This window comes from Nymphalis io, chromosome 1, assembly GCF_905147045.1.
Source record: "Nymphalis io chromosome 1, ilAglIoxx1.1, whole genome shotgun sequence".
NCBI lineage: Eukaryota > Metazoa > Arthropoda > Insecta > Lepidoptera > Nymphalidae > Nymphalis > Nymphalis io.
In genome coordinates, this window is record NC_065888.1 from 12,399,364 (window position 1) to 12,416,901 (window position 17,538).

General features: G+C 32.4%; 3 protein-coding genes across 5 annotated transcripts; 1 reads left to right on the forward strand and 2 right to left on the reverse strand.

Annotated features, from left to right (window-relative positions):
• Positions 1-1,007: 1,007 nt before the first annotated feature.
• On the reverse strand, positions 1,008-2,641 carry LOC126772682 (adenylate kinase isoenzyme 6 homolog). The gene is made up of 4 exons (XM_050493138.1): positions 2,484-2,641; positions 2,233-2,384; positions 1,940-2,085; positions 1,008-1,500 (listed from the first exon to the last, which is right to left on the reverse strand). The coding sequence occupies exons 1-4, from the start codon at positions 2,524-2,526 to the stop codon at positions 1,311-1,313; spliced, it is 531 nt and encodes a 176-aa protein (XP_050349095.1). The 5' UTR covers positions 2,527-2,641; the 3' UTR covers positions 1,008-1,310.
• A 1,791-nt stretch (positions 2,642-4,432) lies between these two features.
• LOC126772537 (elongation factor 1-alpha) lies at positions 4,433-6,790 on the reverse strand. 2 transcript variants are annotated; one of them, XM_050492938.1, is made up of 2 exons: positions 6,682-6,790; positions 4,433-6,060 (listed from the first exon to the last, which is right to left on the reverse strand). In XM_050492938.1, exon 2 carries the CDS (start codon positions 6,047-6,049, stop codon positions 4,658-4,660), a length of 1,392 nt encoding a protein of 463 aa, XP_050348895.1. In that variant the 5' UTR covers positions 6,050-6,060; positions 6,682-6,790; the 3' UTR covers positions 4,433-4,657. The 2 variants fall into 2 exon arrangements, with proteins under 2 accessions (XP_050348895.1, XP_050348901.1); XM_050492944.1 differs by having other exon boundaries at positions 6,609-6,716.
• Positions 6,791-10,017: 3,227 nt separating this feature from the next.
• LOC126772460 (FERM domain-containing protein 5) lies at positions 10,018-17,225 on the forward strand. 2 transcript variants are annotated; one of them, XM_050492835.1, is made up of 12 exons: positions 10,018-10,155; positions 10,289-10,379; positions 10,634-10,738; positions 10,825-10,867; positions 10,949-11,125; positions 12,118-12,218; positions 13,166-13,306; positions 13,824-13,976; positions 14,530-14,618; positions 15,485-15,620; positions 16,033-16,114; positions 16,324-17,225. In XM_050492835.1, the coding sequence occupies exons 1-12, from the start codon at positions 10,130-10,132 to the stop codon at positions 16,764-16,766; spliced, it is 1,587 nt and encodes a 528-aa protein (XP_050348792.1). In that variant the 5' UTR covers positions 10,018-10,129; the 3' UTR covers positions 16,767-17,225. The 2 variants fall into 2 exon arrangements, with proteins under 2 accessions (XP_050348792.1, XP_050348799.1); XM_050492842.1 differs by having other exon boundaries at positions 10,019-10,379.
• The last annotated feature ends 313 nt before the right edge of the window (positions 17,226-17,538 follow it).

Sequence of the window (17,538 nt, forward strand, 5' to 3'; positions counted from 1 at the left end):
ACTTTTATTTAAAATATACTTAGAAAATTTTATACTTCCCACCTTAAAAACAACAAGATAGTGTTAAACTTCCGTACCCAGGAAAGAAAATTAGTTCATCGCTTGATCTTTATCTGGCTGTGTCTGCTTGCTGTCAGATCTGACTTATAGGAGTGAGAGAAAAAAAATCGTACTTGTATTTGTGCGCAAAAGCCTGCACTATAATATCTCTGACATAGTTACTGAAAGTTGACACTCAATTTCGAAGTTCATATAGATTTCATATTGACAACACAAAAAAGGTAGTTAAAAATCTAGAAAATTGATGATTTTTTAAAAATCTTGCATGAGATTGTACAGGAGCAAGGCTTCATTATCATTTATGTTATGGGTGAATAATTATAACAGTGTATTTATGCTTTTACCGTCAAGCTCATCTAGAAATTTGTATTCTTTAACAAAAAAAAAGATAAAACTTTTTAAGTACATTTTTCATTTAAGCCTTTTTCATGTCATACATTGTGGATATTTAAAAAATATTTTTATTATTGTTTTAATTAATTTAAATACACAAATATTTAGTATATCATGTCTATGATGCAATATTAATTTTAATATTCATATAGTAGTGCTCTGTGCTTAGTCAGGCAATGAGCAAACTAAGGAGTACTGGTGGTAGTTTTGTGCAAGCTCATCTAGGTAGGTACTACCCACTCATCAGATATTCTACCGCAAAACAGCAGTACTTGGTATTATTGTGTTCCGGTTTGAAGGGTGAATGAGCCAGTTTAATTACAGGCACAAGGGACATACCATCTTAGTTCCCAAGGTTGGTGGTGCATTAGTGATGTAAGTGATGGTTAACATTTCTTACAATGCCAATGCCTATGGGTGTCAGTGACCGCTTACGATCAGGTGGCCCATATGCTCGTCCGCCTTGATATTCTATAAAATTAAAAATGTCCATACAAGGACATCTGCATATTGTCACGCTGGTCTTTGCGAGAATTAAAGAAAACATAGCAAGCTACAGATTAAAATTATAATTTAATTTTTCATTTGCATTTGTGAACTGTCTTTATTTGTGTAGAAGAACAGTTCTTAAGAGTCATTATCCAAGAAATGTAAAATTGATGCAATATGCATTTTTATTTTTATGAATTTGTTCACTGTTGTAGAGCTATGATATTGCAAAATACTTAAGTGGAAGTAGAATGGAAATATTTACTAAAAGGAATCTGATTAGATCCTCATGTTCTATCCACTGGTTAAAGCATGCCTATGCTCATTATATTATAAGATTTAAAAAATAATTATAATAAAATCTTTCATTATATATTTTCCTCTTTCCATCTCTCTATCCACTCGACAATTGTATTAACATTGGAATGCAACTGATCTTCAGTGTTATTTTGTAGTTGTTGAACAATCTCTGATTTGTATGATGACTGTGCCTCTTCCAGCAATGTCTCAAATATTTCACATTGTATATTATCTTCTAATTTTTTTCCAGTGTAACCTCTAAAAAATTATGTATTTTTTAAGCAAATAGAATACAAACAACATTATAAAATAGGACTTGTTAGTGTTACTAATATTCTAATTTTTAACCTCTAATTAATGGGCAAGTTTACAAATAAGTAATGATTATAGAGAAAATTAATTAAAGACAAAATTTAAAAATAGAATAGATGATTCAATACCAAAATAATTGCAAACTAAAAACAAAACATTAGGAATCTTTGACCAACAGAAGCAGCAGCCAACTGCACATTAAAACAAAATCAAACTTACTTTTACGAATATCAAACTGTCATTACACTTCACAGATTCTAATTAAAATTGACACTTTTGTCCAAAGCAAAAGTTCATCACATAAAGGTTTTAATGCTTGGGTATTTTTCTGTGTGAAACAAGCAACAAACTGAATAACTAACTTACTATTGAACCTGATATTTACCTAGCTGATAATCTATCATACAGTGCAGTGTTATTTGTTCTTATGACAAAGACTCCATCAAACCATCTCTCCGGAAAGAACTCACAGCCATGATAGTCAACAATGTTACCTCCTTTTGCCATCATACCTTCCATTATGTCTAACAACTATAAATAAAGTAACAAAATACTTTTGTAATAATATGTATAGGAACTTAAAAATTAAAACAATGTAAATATGATTAAAAAGAAATGTTAATAAGTAATAAAAATCTTATTGTAATTTTAGCTAAAGCACAAAAGTTTTATAATTACCTTATCTTCATTCAGAAATGGGCATTGGTAATCTGGATCATACTCATCTAAGCAATTGTACTCTTCAGCAAGCTTAGATACTTCTCTCCATGAAAACTTTGCTTTCTCCGAGAGTAGACGGGAAATTGTAGATTTGCCGACACCCGGAGTACCTAAAATAAAATAAAGCACCTATTATTATTATAGGTAGTTATTATAAGATGTCACATTTTAAATGAAATAGTTTATTGCAATATAAAGACTATACTAACCGGTAATCAATATATTAGGTTGAGTTCTTCGTATTACTTTCATTTTTAAGCCTAAAAAGAATTACAAATGATAAACAATAAACACATGGCAAACTGGCATGGAAGTTGGAACTTAAACATTAACATTTGTCAGTTCAGACTTCAGTTTGTCATATAATTTGTATAAAAAGTGATTTCAATTATCATTATTTTCGATTTGAAAACCAATTAATCATTCCAATTTGATTTTTGCAAAAGCAATATTAAATTATTTACCTTTGGTATTATTTGATTATTTCATTGATTGCAAAAAAAAACGAGTTTGAATCGATGTTTTAATGCTGTAAATACAAAATAATCATATTATACTGAATTCCATCCCAAATAGTAAATACTAATAATTAAAAATATTAACCAGGTTAAGAGAACATTTGTTTTGCATTTTCTATTTTGCAAGTCTATTTATTATTTCTGGCGTAAAAGAAATTATTGAAGACGAACCGAAGCGATAATTTTTTGAAATTTTTGAACGGATGAAAAATCGTGAATTGATAGTTCGAGTATTATGTATATCTGAATCGATACTTGTGATCATCGAGTCAAGTACAAAGCTCATCCCTAATACATTTTGAGGTTAGAGTTTTAAAATGAAAATACAAATTCACAATATTAAAAACTATTTATTAAAATTTGAGAAATAAAACAAAATATGAAGATATATAGACCGCGGGGGATATCTAAAGGTCAAATTGTATTGGTAACTGTTCTGGGTGTCTTTAGTGGTTTTTATATTTGGCGACCATTATTTGATGAGCTTTTTCCAAGGAAGAAAAAAGAAATTAAGAGCGACACGGAAAATCCTTTAAATCAATAAAATGGGTATGCTAAGAACCTGGGTTGCTTCGTCCAGCCCAATTGTGAAAATGTTGATGGCTATATCAATAACCTCTATGTTGGCTGTAGGACACAAATTGTATTTATCACCTTATCTTAGAAAACAGAGACACCTTCGAGCAGAAGACTGGGCTAATACGTTAATAGAACAAGAAGAAAATTTAAGAAATGCTACTGAATAAATAAAAAGTTCCTTAATGATTACTAAACTTAATAACAAAAGTTTAATATACTTATGTAATTTTGTGTTCTGTGTATAGTTTCACTTTGTAGTGTTTGTAAAACTTAAATGGATCCAAATAAAGTATTTAATGTTACCATATGTTTGTCATTATAAACTATAACTAATTTAATATAAGTAACAGCATACCGCTGGACAACTGTTCATATAGTTCAAATAAGAAACTGTAGTCTATTTTACTACAATACTAGCGTTTTCTGATGCGAATGGATGAATTATACTGTTTATTTTAGATAACTGACAACCGAATAAAAAATATCTGACCGATAAAACTGTTGTTCTTAAATGCTACACCATGCCACATATATTTTTAAATGATTTGACTAATTTAAATCCATTGATGGTATATATCCAGACAAACTTTTGAGATATTGAAATTTTAAAATTGTAAATAAAATTGTGAACAAGCTGTATAAAAGCTGCTAGCTAAAATTAAATAGTTTTATTATTTCTATTTTTCCATTCATTCATAAAACGATTTTATTCTTTTGAGTACAAGCAAGCTGTAAATTGACCGAAAACTAAATAATCGAACAAGTAATTTTTACTCGTTTTATAATGGCTTTGTCAGAAAAAATATTTTTCATTCATATTGGACTCTTGCTTTGAAAGTACCTAATGTGCTTTATTAAGAGAAAGTAACGTGTATTGGCAGTTAAATTATTCAGATTAAAAATGAAACATAACTCAAATGTTATCTTTTATTTGTTACTATATAACACGTGTTACCCCTGTCAATATATATTTTTAAAAGATAATTTGATAACTTTTTGATCAGCAAGATTAACCAATTTAACATTTTGTAATATCTGATGGGTTGAATAAAACAAATTAATTTATTACTGGAGGCTACCTTTATTCTATGAATTTACATTTTAGTTGTTGTAACAAAATAGTTCAGATATATGTATAACCTTATAAATTATAAAATAATGTTACAGTATAAGCCTTGTAAAAAATATAGAAAAGGAATGAGTTTGTAGCCTTTTTTCCTTCTGAACACCTTTCGGTGAATGAAGTATCGCAGTTGAATAAAGAATTGAGCTGTTAACAGCGCTAGCTACTTTTTGCCCTTAGTGGCCTTCTCAGCAGCCTTGGTGACTTTACCACCACCAGCTTCCTTGAAGTTGACAGCCTTGATGACTCCAACAGCAACCGTCTGCCTCATGTCACGTACAGCAAAACGACCTAGAGGTGGGAATTCCTGGAAGGCCTCCACACAGAGGGGTTTCGAAGGTACGAGGTTTACGATGGCTGCATCACCAGATTTGATGGATTTAGGGTTATCTTCAGTGGATTTACCAGAACGACGGTCAACCTTTTCTTTAATTTCAGCGAACTTGCAGGCAATGTGAGCTGTGTGGCAATCAAGTACGGGTGTGTAGCCATTGGAGATTTGACCAGGGTGGTTGAGCACAATGACTTGTGCGGTGAAGTCAGCAGCTCCCTTAGGTGGGTTGTTCTTTGAGTCACCAGCGACATACCCACGACGCAATTCCTTAACAGATACGTTCTTGACGTTAAAACCAACATTGTCTCCGGGCACAGCCTCTTGGAGGGCTTCGTGGTGCATCTCCACGGACTTTACTTCAGTAGTGATGTTGGCGGGAGCGAAAACAACAATAGTACCGGGTTTGAGGACACCAGTTTCAACTCTGCCTACTGGCACTGTACCAATACCACCGATTTTGTAAACATCCTGCAAGGGAAGACGCAGGGCTTTGTCTGTGGGACGAGCTGGAGGAAGGATGGCATCCAAAGCCTCAATAAGGCATTTACCTTCAGCTTTGCCTTCTTTACGCTCCACTTGCCATCCCTTGAACCAGGGCATCTTGGTGGATGCCTCCAGCATGTTGTCTCCGTGCCAGCCAGAAATGGGTACGAAAGCGACGGCAGCTGGGTTGTAACCAATCTTTTTGATGTAAGAGGATACTTCTTTCTTGATTTCCTCGAAACGGGCTTCATTGTATGGGGGCTCAGTGGAGTCCATTTTGTTAACACCCACAATCAGCTGCTTGACACCAAGTGTGAAGGCGAGGAGAGCGTGCTCACGGGTTTGACCGTTCTTGGAGATACCAGCTTCAAACTCACCAGTACCGGCGGCGACGATGAGCACAGCGCAATCGGCTTGTGAAGTTCCGGTGATCATGTTCTTGATGAAATCTCTGTGACCGGGAGCGTCGATGATGGTGACGTAGTATTTGGCGGTCTCGAACTTCCACAGAGCAATATCGATGGTGATACCACGTTCACGCTCAGCCTTCAGTTTGTCCAACACCCAGGCATACTTGAAGGAACCCTTACCCATTTCCTGGGCTTCCTTCTCGAACTTCTCGATGGTACGTTTGTCGATACCACCGCATTTGTAAATCAAGTGACCGGTAGTGGTGGACTTGCCGGAGTCTACGTGTCCAATAACGACGATGTTAATGTGAATCTTTTCCTTGCCCATTTTTGGTTAGTCTAAAAAGAAAGAAATTACACAAGATTAGACTTATTGATTTGACAACGAAAACACGGATTTGCGATGCACTACTACAAGGTCATAGCCTCATGCACGGGTATTATATGCGACCGGCAATATGGCGGCCGCATGGTCGCCTCGCCCTATCTTGACACTTCACAATGGATGTCGGCCATTAAGGGGATAAAATATGTAAATCAACGAATAAAGGAGCAAATTCAGATAGACGTTGATTTAAAAATTATTAAAACTTAAGTAAGCATATTATGAAAAGTTGGAAAGATATATCACAACCACGTGGTAACATGTGCCGGTCGGTATCGACATAATATGACGCGTAAGCAAGTGTTATTTTAAAGAAGGAATGAAATCAATTACAGACTAATAAAGAAACAATTGAATACTAATAGTTTAAATGTTATAACTATAACATATTTCTATTGAGACACAAAGAAAACTATGTTTTAGAATTACACCATAATAAAGGAAACTACATAAACTTTAAAATAACGAGGGTTATGAATTCAAAATGTATCTTAATACTAACACAATTTTTATTGTAAGAGAATACTATTTGCACTTGGGGATTTATCACTTCACTAAATTCTTCTGACACTCACCACGGATAGCGTGTATTATCCGAGAAAGACTCCAACAGAATGGACGAGAAATGGTTTTTCTTTCGGCTGGAAGGAAAGGGTCATAGTCACTTCCGCTGTTTAGTGTGGCTATCTAAAAAGTATTAAACTCCTTTTTAAAAAAAATACAAGATCTCAAAAGCTGAAACTATAATTATATTGAAATACTTACTACAAACACCAATTGCATTACCTATATTAATAATTAATTAATTAATGTTGGCTTAATTATCCTTACTGATATCGTAAATACGAAAGTGGGTTTGTTTGTTTATGTTTCTCGTTTTATCTACTCAACCAATCGTCATGAAATTTTATATAAGTACATGTTGTCACGGATACGGAGAAAGACGGAATATCTAAAACGTTACCCCACCCTCACATGTGAAACTGTATGCATAAACTAGTGATTTATAATCAATAATATATAAGTCCTACATAAGTCATAGTGAAGCAGGGCAGTGTAATAAGTTTAAAGCTAATATTTAACATTAATATTTAAAGACGCAGTGTCTTTGTGGAAAATAATAATTAAATTATATTTCGCAAAAATAATAAAATTTCTAAGGTCTCATTAGTGGTCGTGGTGATCAATGAAAGGATCAATAATTTTACTTTGTGATAGGCCATTGTACAAGCCCGTTACTTCACGTACCCTCTCATCATATGTTTTATTGCAAAGCAGCAATGCTTAGTATTGTTGGGTACTTATTCACCATATTTCCCCAGTTCCCAAGTTGGTAGCATATTGGCGATGCAAGGGGTGGTTAATATTTTTTACATTACCAATGTCTATAGGCGTTAATGACTATTTACCATAAGGTGGCCCACTTGCTTATCAATGACTTATCTATGACTGATTATAAATCATATAATTATTTTTAATTTTTCATACTCATATTTACGGTTTAGTTTGTTTATAAATACATTTTTATAAATGTTTATGAATCTTAATGTATTTTAAAATTATAGATACCAAAATATTTAAATTATTAAGAAGCAGCAATATAGTGAGGCGAAGTTGGATTGCAATACAAAAGATTGATTTCACGGCACGCACTTTTTGAGAAGTGCTTTGACAGACTTTTCGAATGTTTGTAGTACCTTCAACCAGGACTGGGCTAGCGTAGTGGCCACACTTTTCTCATATTACGAAGAGGTATGTTTTTAAAAATGTTGATATTATTATTGTTTAGTTATTGTTGCTGTCGTGCCATTGAAATAACTTTTTTTCTTTTTGTATAAATTGATAATAAATTATTCTTAAGAATATAAAAGTAAAGTACTTATGATGATTACAATTTGTATCTTTAAAAACGAAGTAGAATTCATAGTAGCATATATAAATATAATATTTAAATCATTTTGACATAAAGTTGACAAATCCTTTAAATCACCTTGTGTTCATTCTTATTTGATACTTACCCAAGTAAAGAAATTTACAGATTTAAAAAAATATTGAATTCCATTCCTTATTCCTTTCATCACATCATACTTTGTACCTTATATTTTTTGCTGTGTTTACCCAGTAAGAACCTTACGTCATGTCATGGCGGAAAAGTTTTAATAAATTTAATTCGGTTATTATAAATTATAAAATCCGTGAAATAACTCAAAATCCGTAAAAAAATTAATAACAAAAAAATTATTGTTGATTTAGATGTTTTAGTTTTCAATTTTCTGAAAAGCGATATTAAAGAAGTGGTACCATTTAGGATTATACCAATACAGTTTGTATTTATATGAAATCATTGCTCATACAAAAAATAAACATAAAATTGGTGGATGTAGATGGATCCCTCTCTTTTTTCAGTTAAAATAAATATTCAATTACCATACAAAGAAAACAATTTTCCTTCAAATAAATGATTCTGTTGTAGAATATGTGTTGCTGCCTTGGCCCTTCTAGCTTCGAAAACTTGTCTCTGGCTGGGATACTGAGACTCAGACTAAAAAAGGTTTATTGACTAAAGCCGTTCGTTAGCTTCTCATGTTGTCTATAATTTTTCAAGTAACATAAATTTGATCATTATATTTTGTATCGACTTAATTTTAGTTAAGTCTTCATGGTGATAATTTCTTTTTCATTACAAAGTTCTTTTTTTGGACACCGGTTTTCTTGGACTTTTATATGTCATTTGTTTATATAATCTTGACAATATATTAGTCAGTCATTTATTTACATATTATGTAAGCTAATTGGGCTATAGCTTTACATAGCATACGGTGAAAACTATATCAACATGCATTAAGTTAATCCATTTTCGGTTTTCTTTAATTAAATAGAATACTTATCATTGCATAAATATAATTCAGAAATATAAATAATTCATCAATATTTGTCAATTATTATTAAAACCTAATTGAAATTAAACTAATGAAATATAATTGCATAGTAAGCCAATATTTCCTTGATGAGGCTTTGAGGCTTGAGAGGCACATTTTTTGTAAACGATATGTATATGTTAAGTTTACATAGTTAAGATAGAAAAATCTTTTAATATATTGAGTGCATTATTTCACTTGGAGAAATGATATTAATCAAACTAAGTTATTTGGAAAATATAATAAAGGATTCATCGTTGAATCTCCTTGAGTAAGATTCTTTTTTTCTAGCTGGAAACATTATACGTTTTTGACGTCACGACCTGTTTTACGTTTAAAAATTTAAGTTGAGTAAAAGTTTTTTGACAATAATTGTATTGCGTAATTATTAAATTATTTTAGTCATAATGTTACCCCGACAATGATTTTTGTATTAATTTCAACCATTTAATTTAAAATACTGTAATTTAACATTATTAAAATCGAAGCAATAATTTCGTATTTTTATACTGATTAAGTATTTTTTAACTAGAACCGTCAATGACCAATTTACTACACCACGTGTGGACATGTGTCTGTCCTAGTCATTTGAAACATAATCAAAATATGATTATGTTTTACATATCTAGTTTTAAAAGCATGATTAGGTATGATGGTTATTGCAAAATAAAAATTTAACTGATTTAATCGTCTAAAACTCATGTTACCCTATTTTTTTAAATATATTTTCTTATCTGATTATCGTTCGATTAATGATGCGCTAATAACTGTGTTTTATTTTTTAACATTACACTGAGAAAATATAATTATAGTAAAATTATAATATCCTCTTAAGCCGCATCTAGTATCCTCATTTTACCTTGATCGTGCATTATTTTCCTTTTTAAAATATTAAAAACGTAAAAAGCTTTATGATTTTATTACACTATTGTAGAAAGGAATACTAAGATGTATTTGTTTTTTTATCCACCTACAAAGAGTGTGTAATTTTTTTTATTCCAGTGCATATTGATACTTAAACACACGGACTTGTTTATGTCTCTGTGGTAGGTTCATGATCTTGTGTCAAATTTGACGAACTATTAAGAATTGAAAATAGTAATGAATGTGGAAAATGTTTTTCCTTCTTAGGTATTTCCTATAAAACAATTTTGTAGTATGTGGTCTCAAAATCAGTGTCCAAGTTCAAACTCTAGCAGTCAGTAAAATGAGTAGTTGATAGGGCTAGTTTTAGAAATCGAAGGAAGAATACATAAATTTTCAGCATGTTCAAAAGTCGTGGTGATAGCAATATTGTTTATAAATGTACTGTACGATTATTAGAAGATACTGAAATTTTAGAATGTGAATTTCACGTAAGCTTATATACAAATCTTATATATATAAATTTTAAAACATAGGTTAGTTATTAAATCAGAATAAAAAAATATCAGAAAATAATATTTGTGTGTAGATAAAATTATGATGAATTTCATAGTTTATAATAACACAAGCAAAAAGTATATCTTCAACATTTGCATGTAAAACAAATCAAAAATTTGTACTGCCCGTTTTTTATTGGAGCTATTTTATCTATTAAAATTTAAACAATTATTATTGTTATTTACAGCCAAGCTATAAAGGTAAATTTCTCTTAGAACATGTTTGCCAACAACTGAATCTGTCAGAGACAGACTATTTTGGACTGCGATATGTTGATGCTGGTGGTCAGAGGGTATGTAAATATTAATGAAACTAAAAATATAACAACTAACATTAAATTTACTAATTTATGTTTTAATGATGGTAAATATATTTCAGCATTGGCTGCACTTGGCTAAATTGATATTAAAACAAGTGAAAGGTAATTAAAATCAAATTATTTAAAATGTACATTTTTAATAAGCAATTAATCCTAAAAATAATAATAATGTATCTTTTTCAGATGCTTCACCAATTTTATTTAGTTTTCGGGTGAAATTTTATCCACCAAATCCATTGCTATTAAAGGAAGATGTAACCAGATTCCAGATATATCTGCAGCTAAAGAGAGACCTTCTACATGGTCGCCTTTACTGCACATCAAATGAAGCTGCCATGCTTGGTGCACTTATTATACAGAGTAAGTATAGTTAATTCCTTACTGTTAAGTTTATTTTCAATTTTTTAATCAATAATATATAGTTGGTGCAAAAGGTGGACTTAAAGCCTGGAAGCTTTCCCAATTACCTTTAGGTAAATTAGAAATATATGGAGGCAGTACAACAACTATTAAAATAGTATTAAAAATATCTTATTTCCTTACTAATATTATAAATGCAAAAGTGAGTTTGTTTGTTAAGCACCTCTTAACTACACAACTGATTAGTTGTTAAGATGTGTTGTTTTGTTTACATTTTGTACAAATATCTTAAGCTTCCCTCAATTATCATGGATGTTTACATAAATAATAGACAAATATCTGGACAAAACTGAATAATTATTATATTCAATTCAAGTATCAATCATTGGGCAATATTGTTCTAATAATAATTATGGTTTATTTTAACACTGGCAGGTAAATCAATGTAAATAAAAATATTTAAAACACATTTATGATAAAATGTGATTAATATGGTAAATAAATAAAATAATATAAGAGCATGTAAATTAACTGATTGAAAAACATATTAATAGCAAATCAAATAATTTAATGACAAACATAAAAATGACTCCATTGTATAATATGTCTATATATATTGTTGGTAGAAGATATATATGTCTGTATATATCTTCTACCAACCCGCATTGGAGCAGCGTGGTGGAATAAGCTCCAAACCTTCTCCTCAAAAAGAGGAGAGGAGGCCTTTAGCCCAGCAGTGGGACATTCACAGGCTGTTACGGTATAATATGTAATAATATAAAGTATATTGTAGTATTAAAGTTGTATGGAGTATTTCTATGTAAAAATCTCTATATGTAATAGTTAAACAAGCGATTTTTGTGATATTGCGCAATATTTGTTTTAATGAATGAGTATTGCACAAGTTGTGTAAAGCTTTCAGTAATAATTGCATAATAAATATTTTATGTATTTCACAAGTTTTAATACAAGTATGTAATTTTTTTTTTTAGTTGAATTGGGTGATTATGATCCTAATATACATGTTGGGAATTACGTCACAGAAATGAGGCTATTGTTAAGACAAACAGATGCCATTGAAGCAAGAATACAGGTAATATATAATTTATATTATTTTGTCAGTGGTCATTGTAAGAAATATTAAACGTTCATTATGTCACAAATGCGCCACCAAGCCTGGGAACAGAGATATTACGTCCCTTATGCCTGTAGTTGCACTGGCTCACTCAACCTTCAAACCTGAATACAAAACATTACTAAGCATTATTTTTTAAATTAAATAAATGATTTACATCCTCGGTCTTATTTACATATTCGGTGGTTACACAGTGAAAAATAGTCTACTATGCCGTAAAAAGTAAAAGAAACAATTCGCAAGCATCAAGGCGCAATACGGGCCCCCTTCCGATAAAAACGTCACAGGTTCATGAAACCTATGGCTGTTTTCTCCACTTATAACACAAGCTGTACGCTTAATTGATTAAATAAGATATTACGGTTAGGGAGTAGGCGAGTATTTCGATATATGATTTGCAGTTCAATCATTTGAAGTTCAGATCAATAGGAATCAATCGATTTAGTTCATTTAACGTCCTACGTCGCTGCGTTTTTGAGTAATACCGATTCAAATTTGTAAAAATAAAAAAGGTACTAAATTATTTGTCCATAAAGGATGTACTATATTATATGTGCGTTCTTTATTTATTACAAATTTGAAACAGTATCAATTGACTTGAACTCAAATGTACTTGATTGAATTGGCTCTCATAGGGACTTCTAAGCCTTTTATTTTCCTATATAAGTTATCACAATTATGAGTTTCATTGATAACAATCTATTCTTTTCTCTTATACTATTAAATACAGACAAATAAATAATGTTGTTGATGTTTGCGTGATAATATTAAAACAATCAAGGTATAAAAAAATATTTATTGTACATTTTACATATGTTTTCTTATTAATATAGTTTTATTGATAATGTTTTTGGCATATAAAGATAAATTGTGCATCTATATAAAAAGATAATTTATATATTTAGGAGCTGCATAGAGACCCAATGGAAGGAACACCAGGTGGAACAGCTGGAGTCAAGGGCATGTCCACACAGGAAGCTGAACGGACATTCGTGAAGATTGCATGTCAACTAGATACATATGGAGTTGACCCACATCCTGTCAAAGTAAATAAACATATAAGACTGACTAATATTTTTAAAGAAAAATTTAAGTTTTTGTTTCAAATTAAATTGAGCATATAAGAAGTTTATGTAATGAAAAAAACATGTAATTTCGATAATTTAGTCAGAATGTTCATTTAGAATGAACAATGTTATAATTTTTTTTTTACTTCCAAATTCTAAGACAGTGCTGGTATTTTTCATTTATTTAATTTCATCTCAGTTAATAAAATGTTCCTTAATTTCTATATTAAAACATCTGCTGGTCTTATTGATGGCCACTTTTTGTAAAACGTTTTTGGATTACCTAGATAACACCTGTTATCAAAAGGTGCTGTTGCCAAAATTCAGTTGTTCCTTAAAAAAAGCATAGACCTTACTTTTCAGCCTCCCAGCAAATATCTGTTAATATATTTTTAATTCAATATATTGTTTTAACTAATTAAACTTATTTATCTGTGGCAGAACAATTTTTACCAATCTAGTCTGCTAATATATATATTTTTAATGTATATTTAAGGATCACAGAGGCAATCAACTGTATTTGGGAATTAATCACAGCGGCATACTGACGTTTCAAGGCAGCCGGAAAACTCATCATTTCAAGTGGTCTGAAGTACACAAGATTAACTTCGAAGGCCGCATGTTTATCGTTCATTTGAACTACCCTGAAGTGAGTTTTTGTATTTATTAGAATGCTACGATGACTTTTCCCTGTTACAAAATACTTTTTAATTGAATATGATTTCTTTTGCACATGGACATATTTATTTGTATAGAAATAAAGAGATGTGAAGGGTGTGCAAATTTATTGTATTGTTTTCATCTTGGAACAATGTATAAAATATAATAATAATAAAGAGCTAAATAGTTTCTAATAGTAGAAAAAAAATAGTAACATTTTCAGATATAATAATAATATCTTAGGACATTTTTCACACACGGCCATCTGATCCCAAATTAACCGTGTACAGAGCTTGTACTATGGAAGCCAGACAACTGATATACTACGTATATTATTTTTCTTTTGTAAATACATACTTATATAGATAATTACACTCAGACTCTGAATCAACAGACATGTTCATGCACACAAATATCTGTCGTGGGTGGGAATCGAACCCACAACCTTCGGCGTGAAAGCATCCACCAACCACGCCAACCGGCTCGTCGAATAGATATATAAATAGTGATTTATAATTAAATGATTATTTTTTTATTTTTAGAAAAAACATACAGTTGGTTTTAAATGTCCCAGCGGTGCAGCGTGCCGGCATGTCTGGTGTTGTGCCATAGAACAAATGTTGTTTTTTACGTGAGTATAGTTTATATATATATATTTTTTTTTATATAGAATAGGAAGGCGGACGAGCATATGGGCCACCTGATGGTAAGTGGTCACCAAACGCCCTTAGACATTGGCATTGTAAGAAATGTCAACCATCGCTTACATAGCCAATGCGCCACCAACCTTGGGAACTAAGATTTTATGTCCCTTATGCCTGTAATTACACTGGCTCACTCACCCTTCAAACCGGAACACAACAATAACAAGTACTGCTGTTTTGCGGTAGAATATCTGATGAGTGGGTGGTACCTACCCAGACGAGCTTGCACAAAGCTCTACCACCAGGGAAATATATATTTGCACTCAAACATATAAGGCAGAAATTATAAAATGTTTTTTAATTTTATCTGTATTGTATTTTATTTTTATTGTGTATGTCTAAAATCTATCTGAATATTAAACTGTAACCCAACTAATGGAGCTGAAATTTTGAACACATCTTACCTTCATTGTAGTATACTAAATTTCATTTGTTTTAAACGTTTTTTTTTTTTTAAATTAGATATAATTTTTAAACTCTGATTCTAATCAGAGTAATGCTAGGAACACATAAATTATAAGCTCTTCTATAATGATAAATATATAGTGTAGTTTATGAAATATTTAGTATCTCCTTTTTATATGTAAATCCACTCACCTGTTCTCTTATAAAATTCTTTCACCAAAGATTGTCTGTTAGAGATCGCTATAAGCGATAAGACCACCTTTGCGCACCATTTTTTATTTTCTTTTTCTTTCATTGTTTCCTACTTCTCTCATTTATGTATATGTTGTGCAAAAAGTGTTAAATAAAATAAAATAAATAAATAAAATAATTTAATGTTTGATTATAGTCTTCCATCGTCGTCTGATGCCTGTGTATATTCTGGTGGCGGTTTGTTTTCGTGGGGCACAAAGTTCAAATATGTTGGTAGAACTGAACGGGAAATATTAGAGAGGGATGGATTACTTACACCGCGAGATTCACAGGTTAGTAAAAGACGTACGGTATTTAATGTTTATTTAAACACTGATTTCTCTCTTTTGACATCATTGATTTGACCTTCGAAAGAAGACAGCATATAATTTCTTTTTTTTATTGAAAATATTTTGCAACATTTTCTTTGTTTTTCCTGAACATTTTGGCACTATATTTAATTATTACATGTTGCTAATTTCTTGTAATTTCAAAGGTGATATTGCAAAGGAAACTTAACAAGCTATAAATATTTAAAAAAAAACGTGTTGGAAAACGCGTCACACGTGGAGCTGTTTACACCATTTTTTACATGTATGCAGTTTATGTGCCTACTTGTAACTTACAAGAGTACCTACTGCCCTATCCCAGGCCAGGAATATTTAATTAATATTGCCATAATAACATAACGTTTGTCCCACACAGGAGGAGGGCTCCAGTACAAGTGGCAAGAGGAAAGCGTCTAGCGTTCCCGCGACGCCTTCTACACCGATGACTGGAGACTTCGGTAATTTTACACCCATTTATATTGTACCTGAACCGGCCGGCCGAGCCTCCCTCGGTATCGTACAAAATACCTTAGATCGCAAATCAACTGTTACATTGTTGTGTCATGAACAAAAATCTGTAATCTGAAAAAAAAAGTTGTATTTTTGTTTCGTACACCTGCATGGCTTGGTAGGAGCCATGGACATTAACCGGCACCGTTGCGCGCAGGCTACAGCAGCCTGCCGCGCTCGGCGCACAGCGCGCCGCTGGACGAGGGCGGCGCGGCGGACGGCGACGCGTGCGACGGCGGCTGCCTGCTGAGCGGGCCGGCCGTGGACATCGCGCTGGCGTGCTGCGACCACCTGGGCGACAAGCCGCGCCCGCTGTGCGACGCCTACGAGCACTCGTCCACCGAGTCCACGGCGGCGGCGGACGAGTGGCGCCCCCCCGCGCTGCAGCCGCCGCCGCGCCCCTTCAGCCTGCTGCGCGCCTTCGTGCCGTCCTTCGTGTTCGTGTGGCTGTCGCTGGCGCTGGCGGCGCTGCTGCTGTTCGAGACGGACTGGGCGCCGCTGCGCGCGCTCAAGCGCAAGCCGGAGCTGGTGTCGCTGCGCCACCACTACTACGCGCCGCTCAAGGACTACGTCAAGCGCAAGGTCGTCGAGCTCTTCTGATCCTAGGCGCAGCCGGAGTCGGTGATTCGGTACCGTTCAGCCGTACGCGTTCAAGTGATACGTTAAAAGTACCTGGAGACTTCTATTACTTTTATTCTATTAATTCGCGTGTCTGAGTTTGCGAAGCTTTCTAAATAGTTTTCTTAGTTTAGGGCTCCGGACTCGTAATTATGATATTAAACAGTTGCACATCTTGACAACATCAGGATTAGGTTTACTTATGTAGGGAAATATTTATTTTCTTATAATTTGATACTACGTACTGCATTTATTTACGATGATCAATACGCTGAACTGTACTTAATTATTTTTTAAACGTACGCGTTAACTTACAAGTGCTTGTATCCTAGTGAACAGCTAAGCTATTTATTTTTAAAAAAATAACGAATCTCAGATCCTATGAACATTCCAAACTTAACTACTTTTTTAATATATTTTTATTTTTTTAGCTTTAAATATTAACAAACAATGCATTTATTTACTTTTAAGCATATTATATAAAAGAAAACGCAATAACGAGATATTTATATTTATTTCAATGTTTATTGTTTTGTAATCGAGTACCTTTACATTATTATCGATTATAAATATAACCTACAAAAATAAGTTCGAGTATTAAAAGAAAATGATTAATTGATTTTTTTTTTTAAATAATTAGGTTTTTTTAAAGTAATACTTCTTTCGCATATATTTAACGCTGTGTTTATTTCGTTACAAAACGATTGGTGAATTAAATCTTAATAGACATAGAAAGTTTTTAATATCAGTAAAA

Excerpts from the sequence above, each read along its gene's own strand:
- LOC126772682 (XM_050493138.1), bottom strand. The coding sequence starts at position 2,526 with ATGAAAGTAATACGAAGAACTCAACCTAATATATTGATTACCG. Across the intron at positions 2,385-2,483 it reads ACCTAATATATTGATTACCG|GTACTCCGGGTGTCGGCAAA; the intron begins GTTAGTATAGTC and ends ATTTTATTTTAG. Across the intron at positions 1,501-1,939 it reads TATGATAGATTATCAGCTAG|AGGTTACACTGGAAAAAAAT; the intron begins GTAAATATCAGG and ends ATAATTTTTTAG.
- LOC126772537 (XM_050492938.1), bottom strand. The coding sequence starts at position 6,049 with ATGGGCAAGGAAAAGATTCACATTAACATCGTCGTTATTGGACACGTA.
- LOC126772460 (XM_050492835.1), top strand. The coding sequence starts at position 10,130 with ATGTGGAAAATGTTTTTCCTTCTTAG. Across the intron at positions 10,156-10,288 it reads AAAATGTTTTTCCTTCTTAG|CATGTTCAAAAGTCGTGGTG; the intron begins GTATTTCCTATA and ends ATAAATTTTCAG. Across the intron at positions 14,619-15,484 it reads GAACAAATGTTGTTTTTTAC|TCTTCCATCGTCGTCTGATG; the intron begins GTGAGTATAGTT and ends GTTTGATTATAG.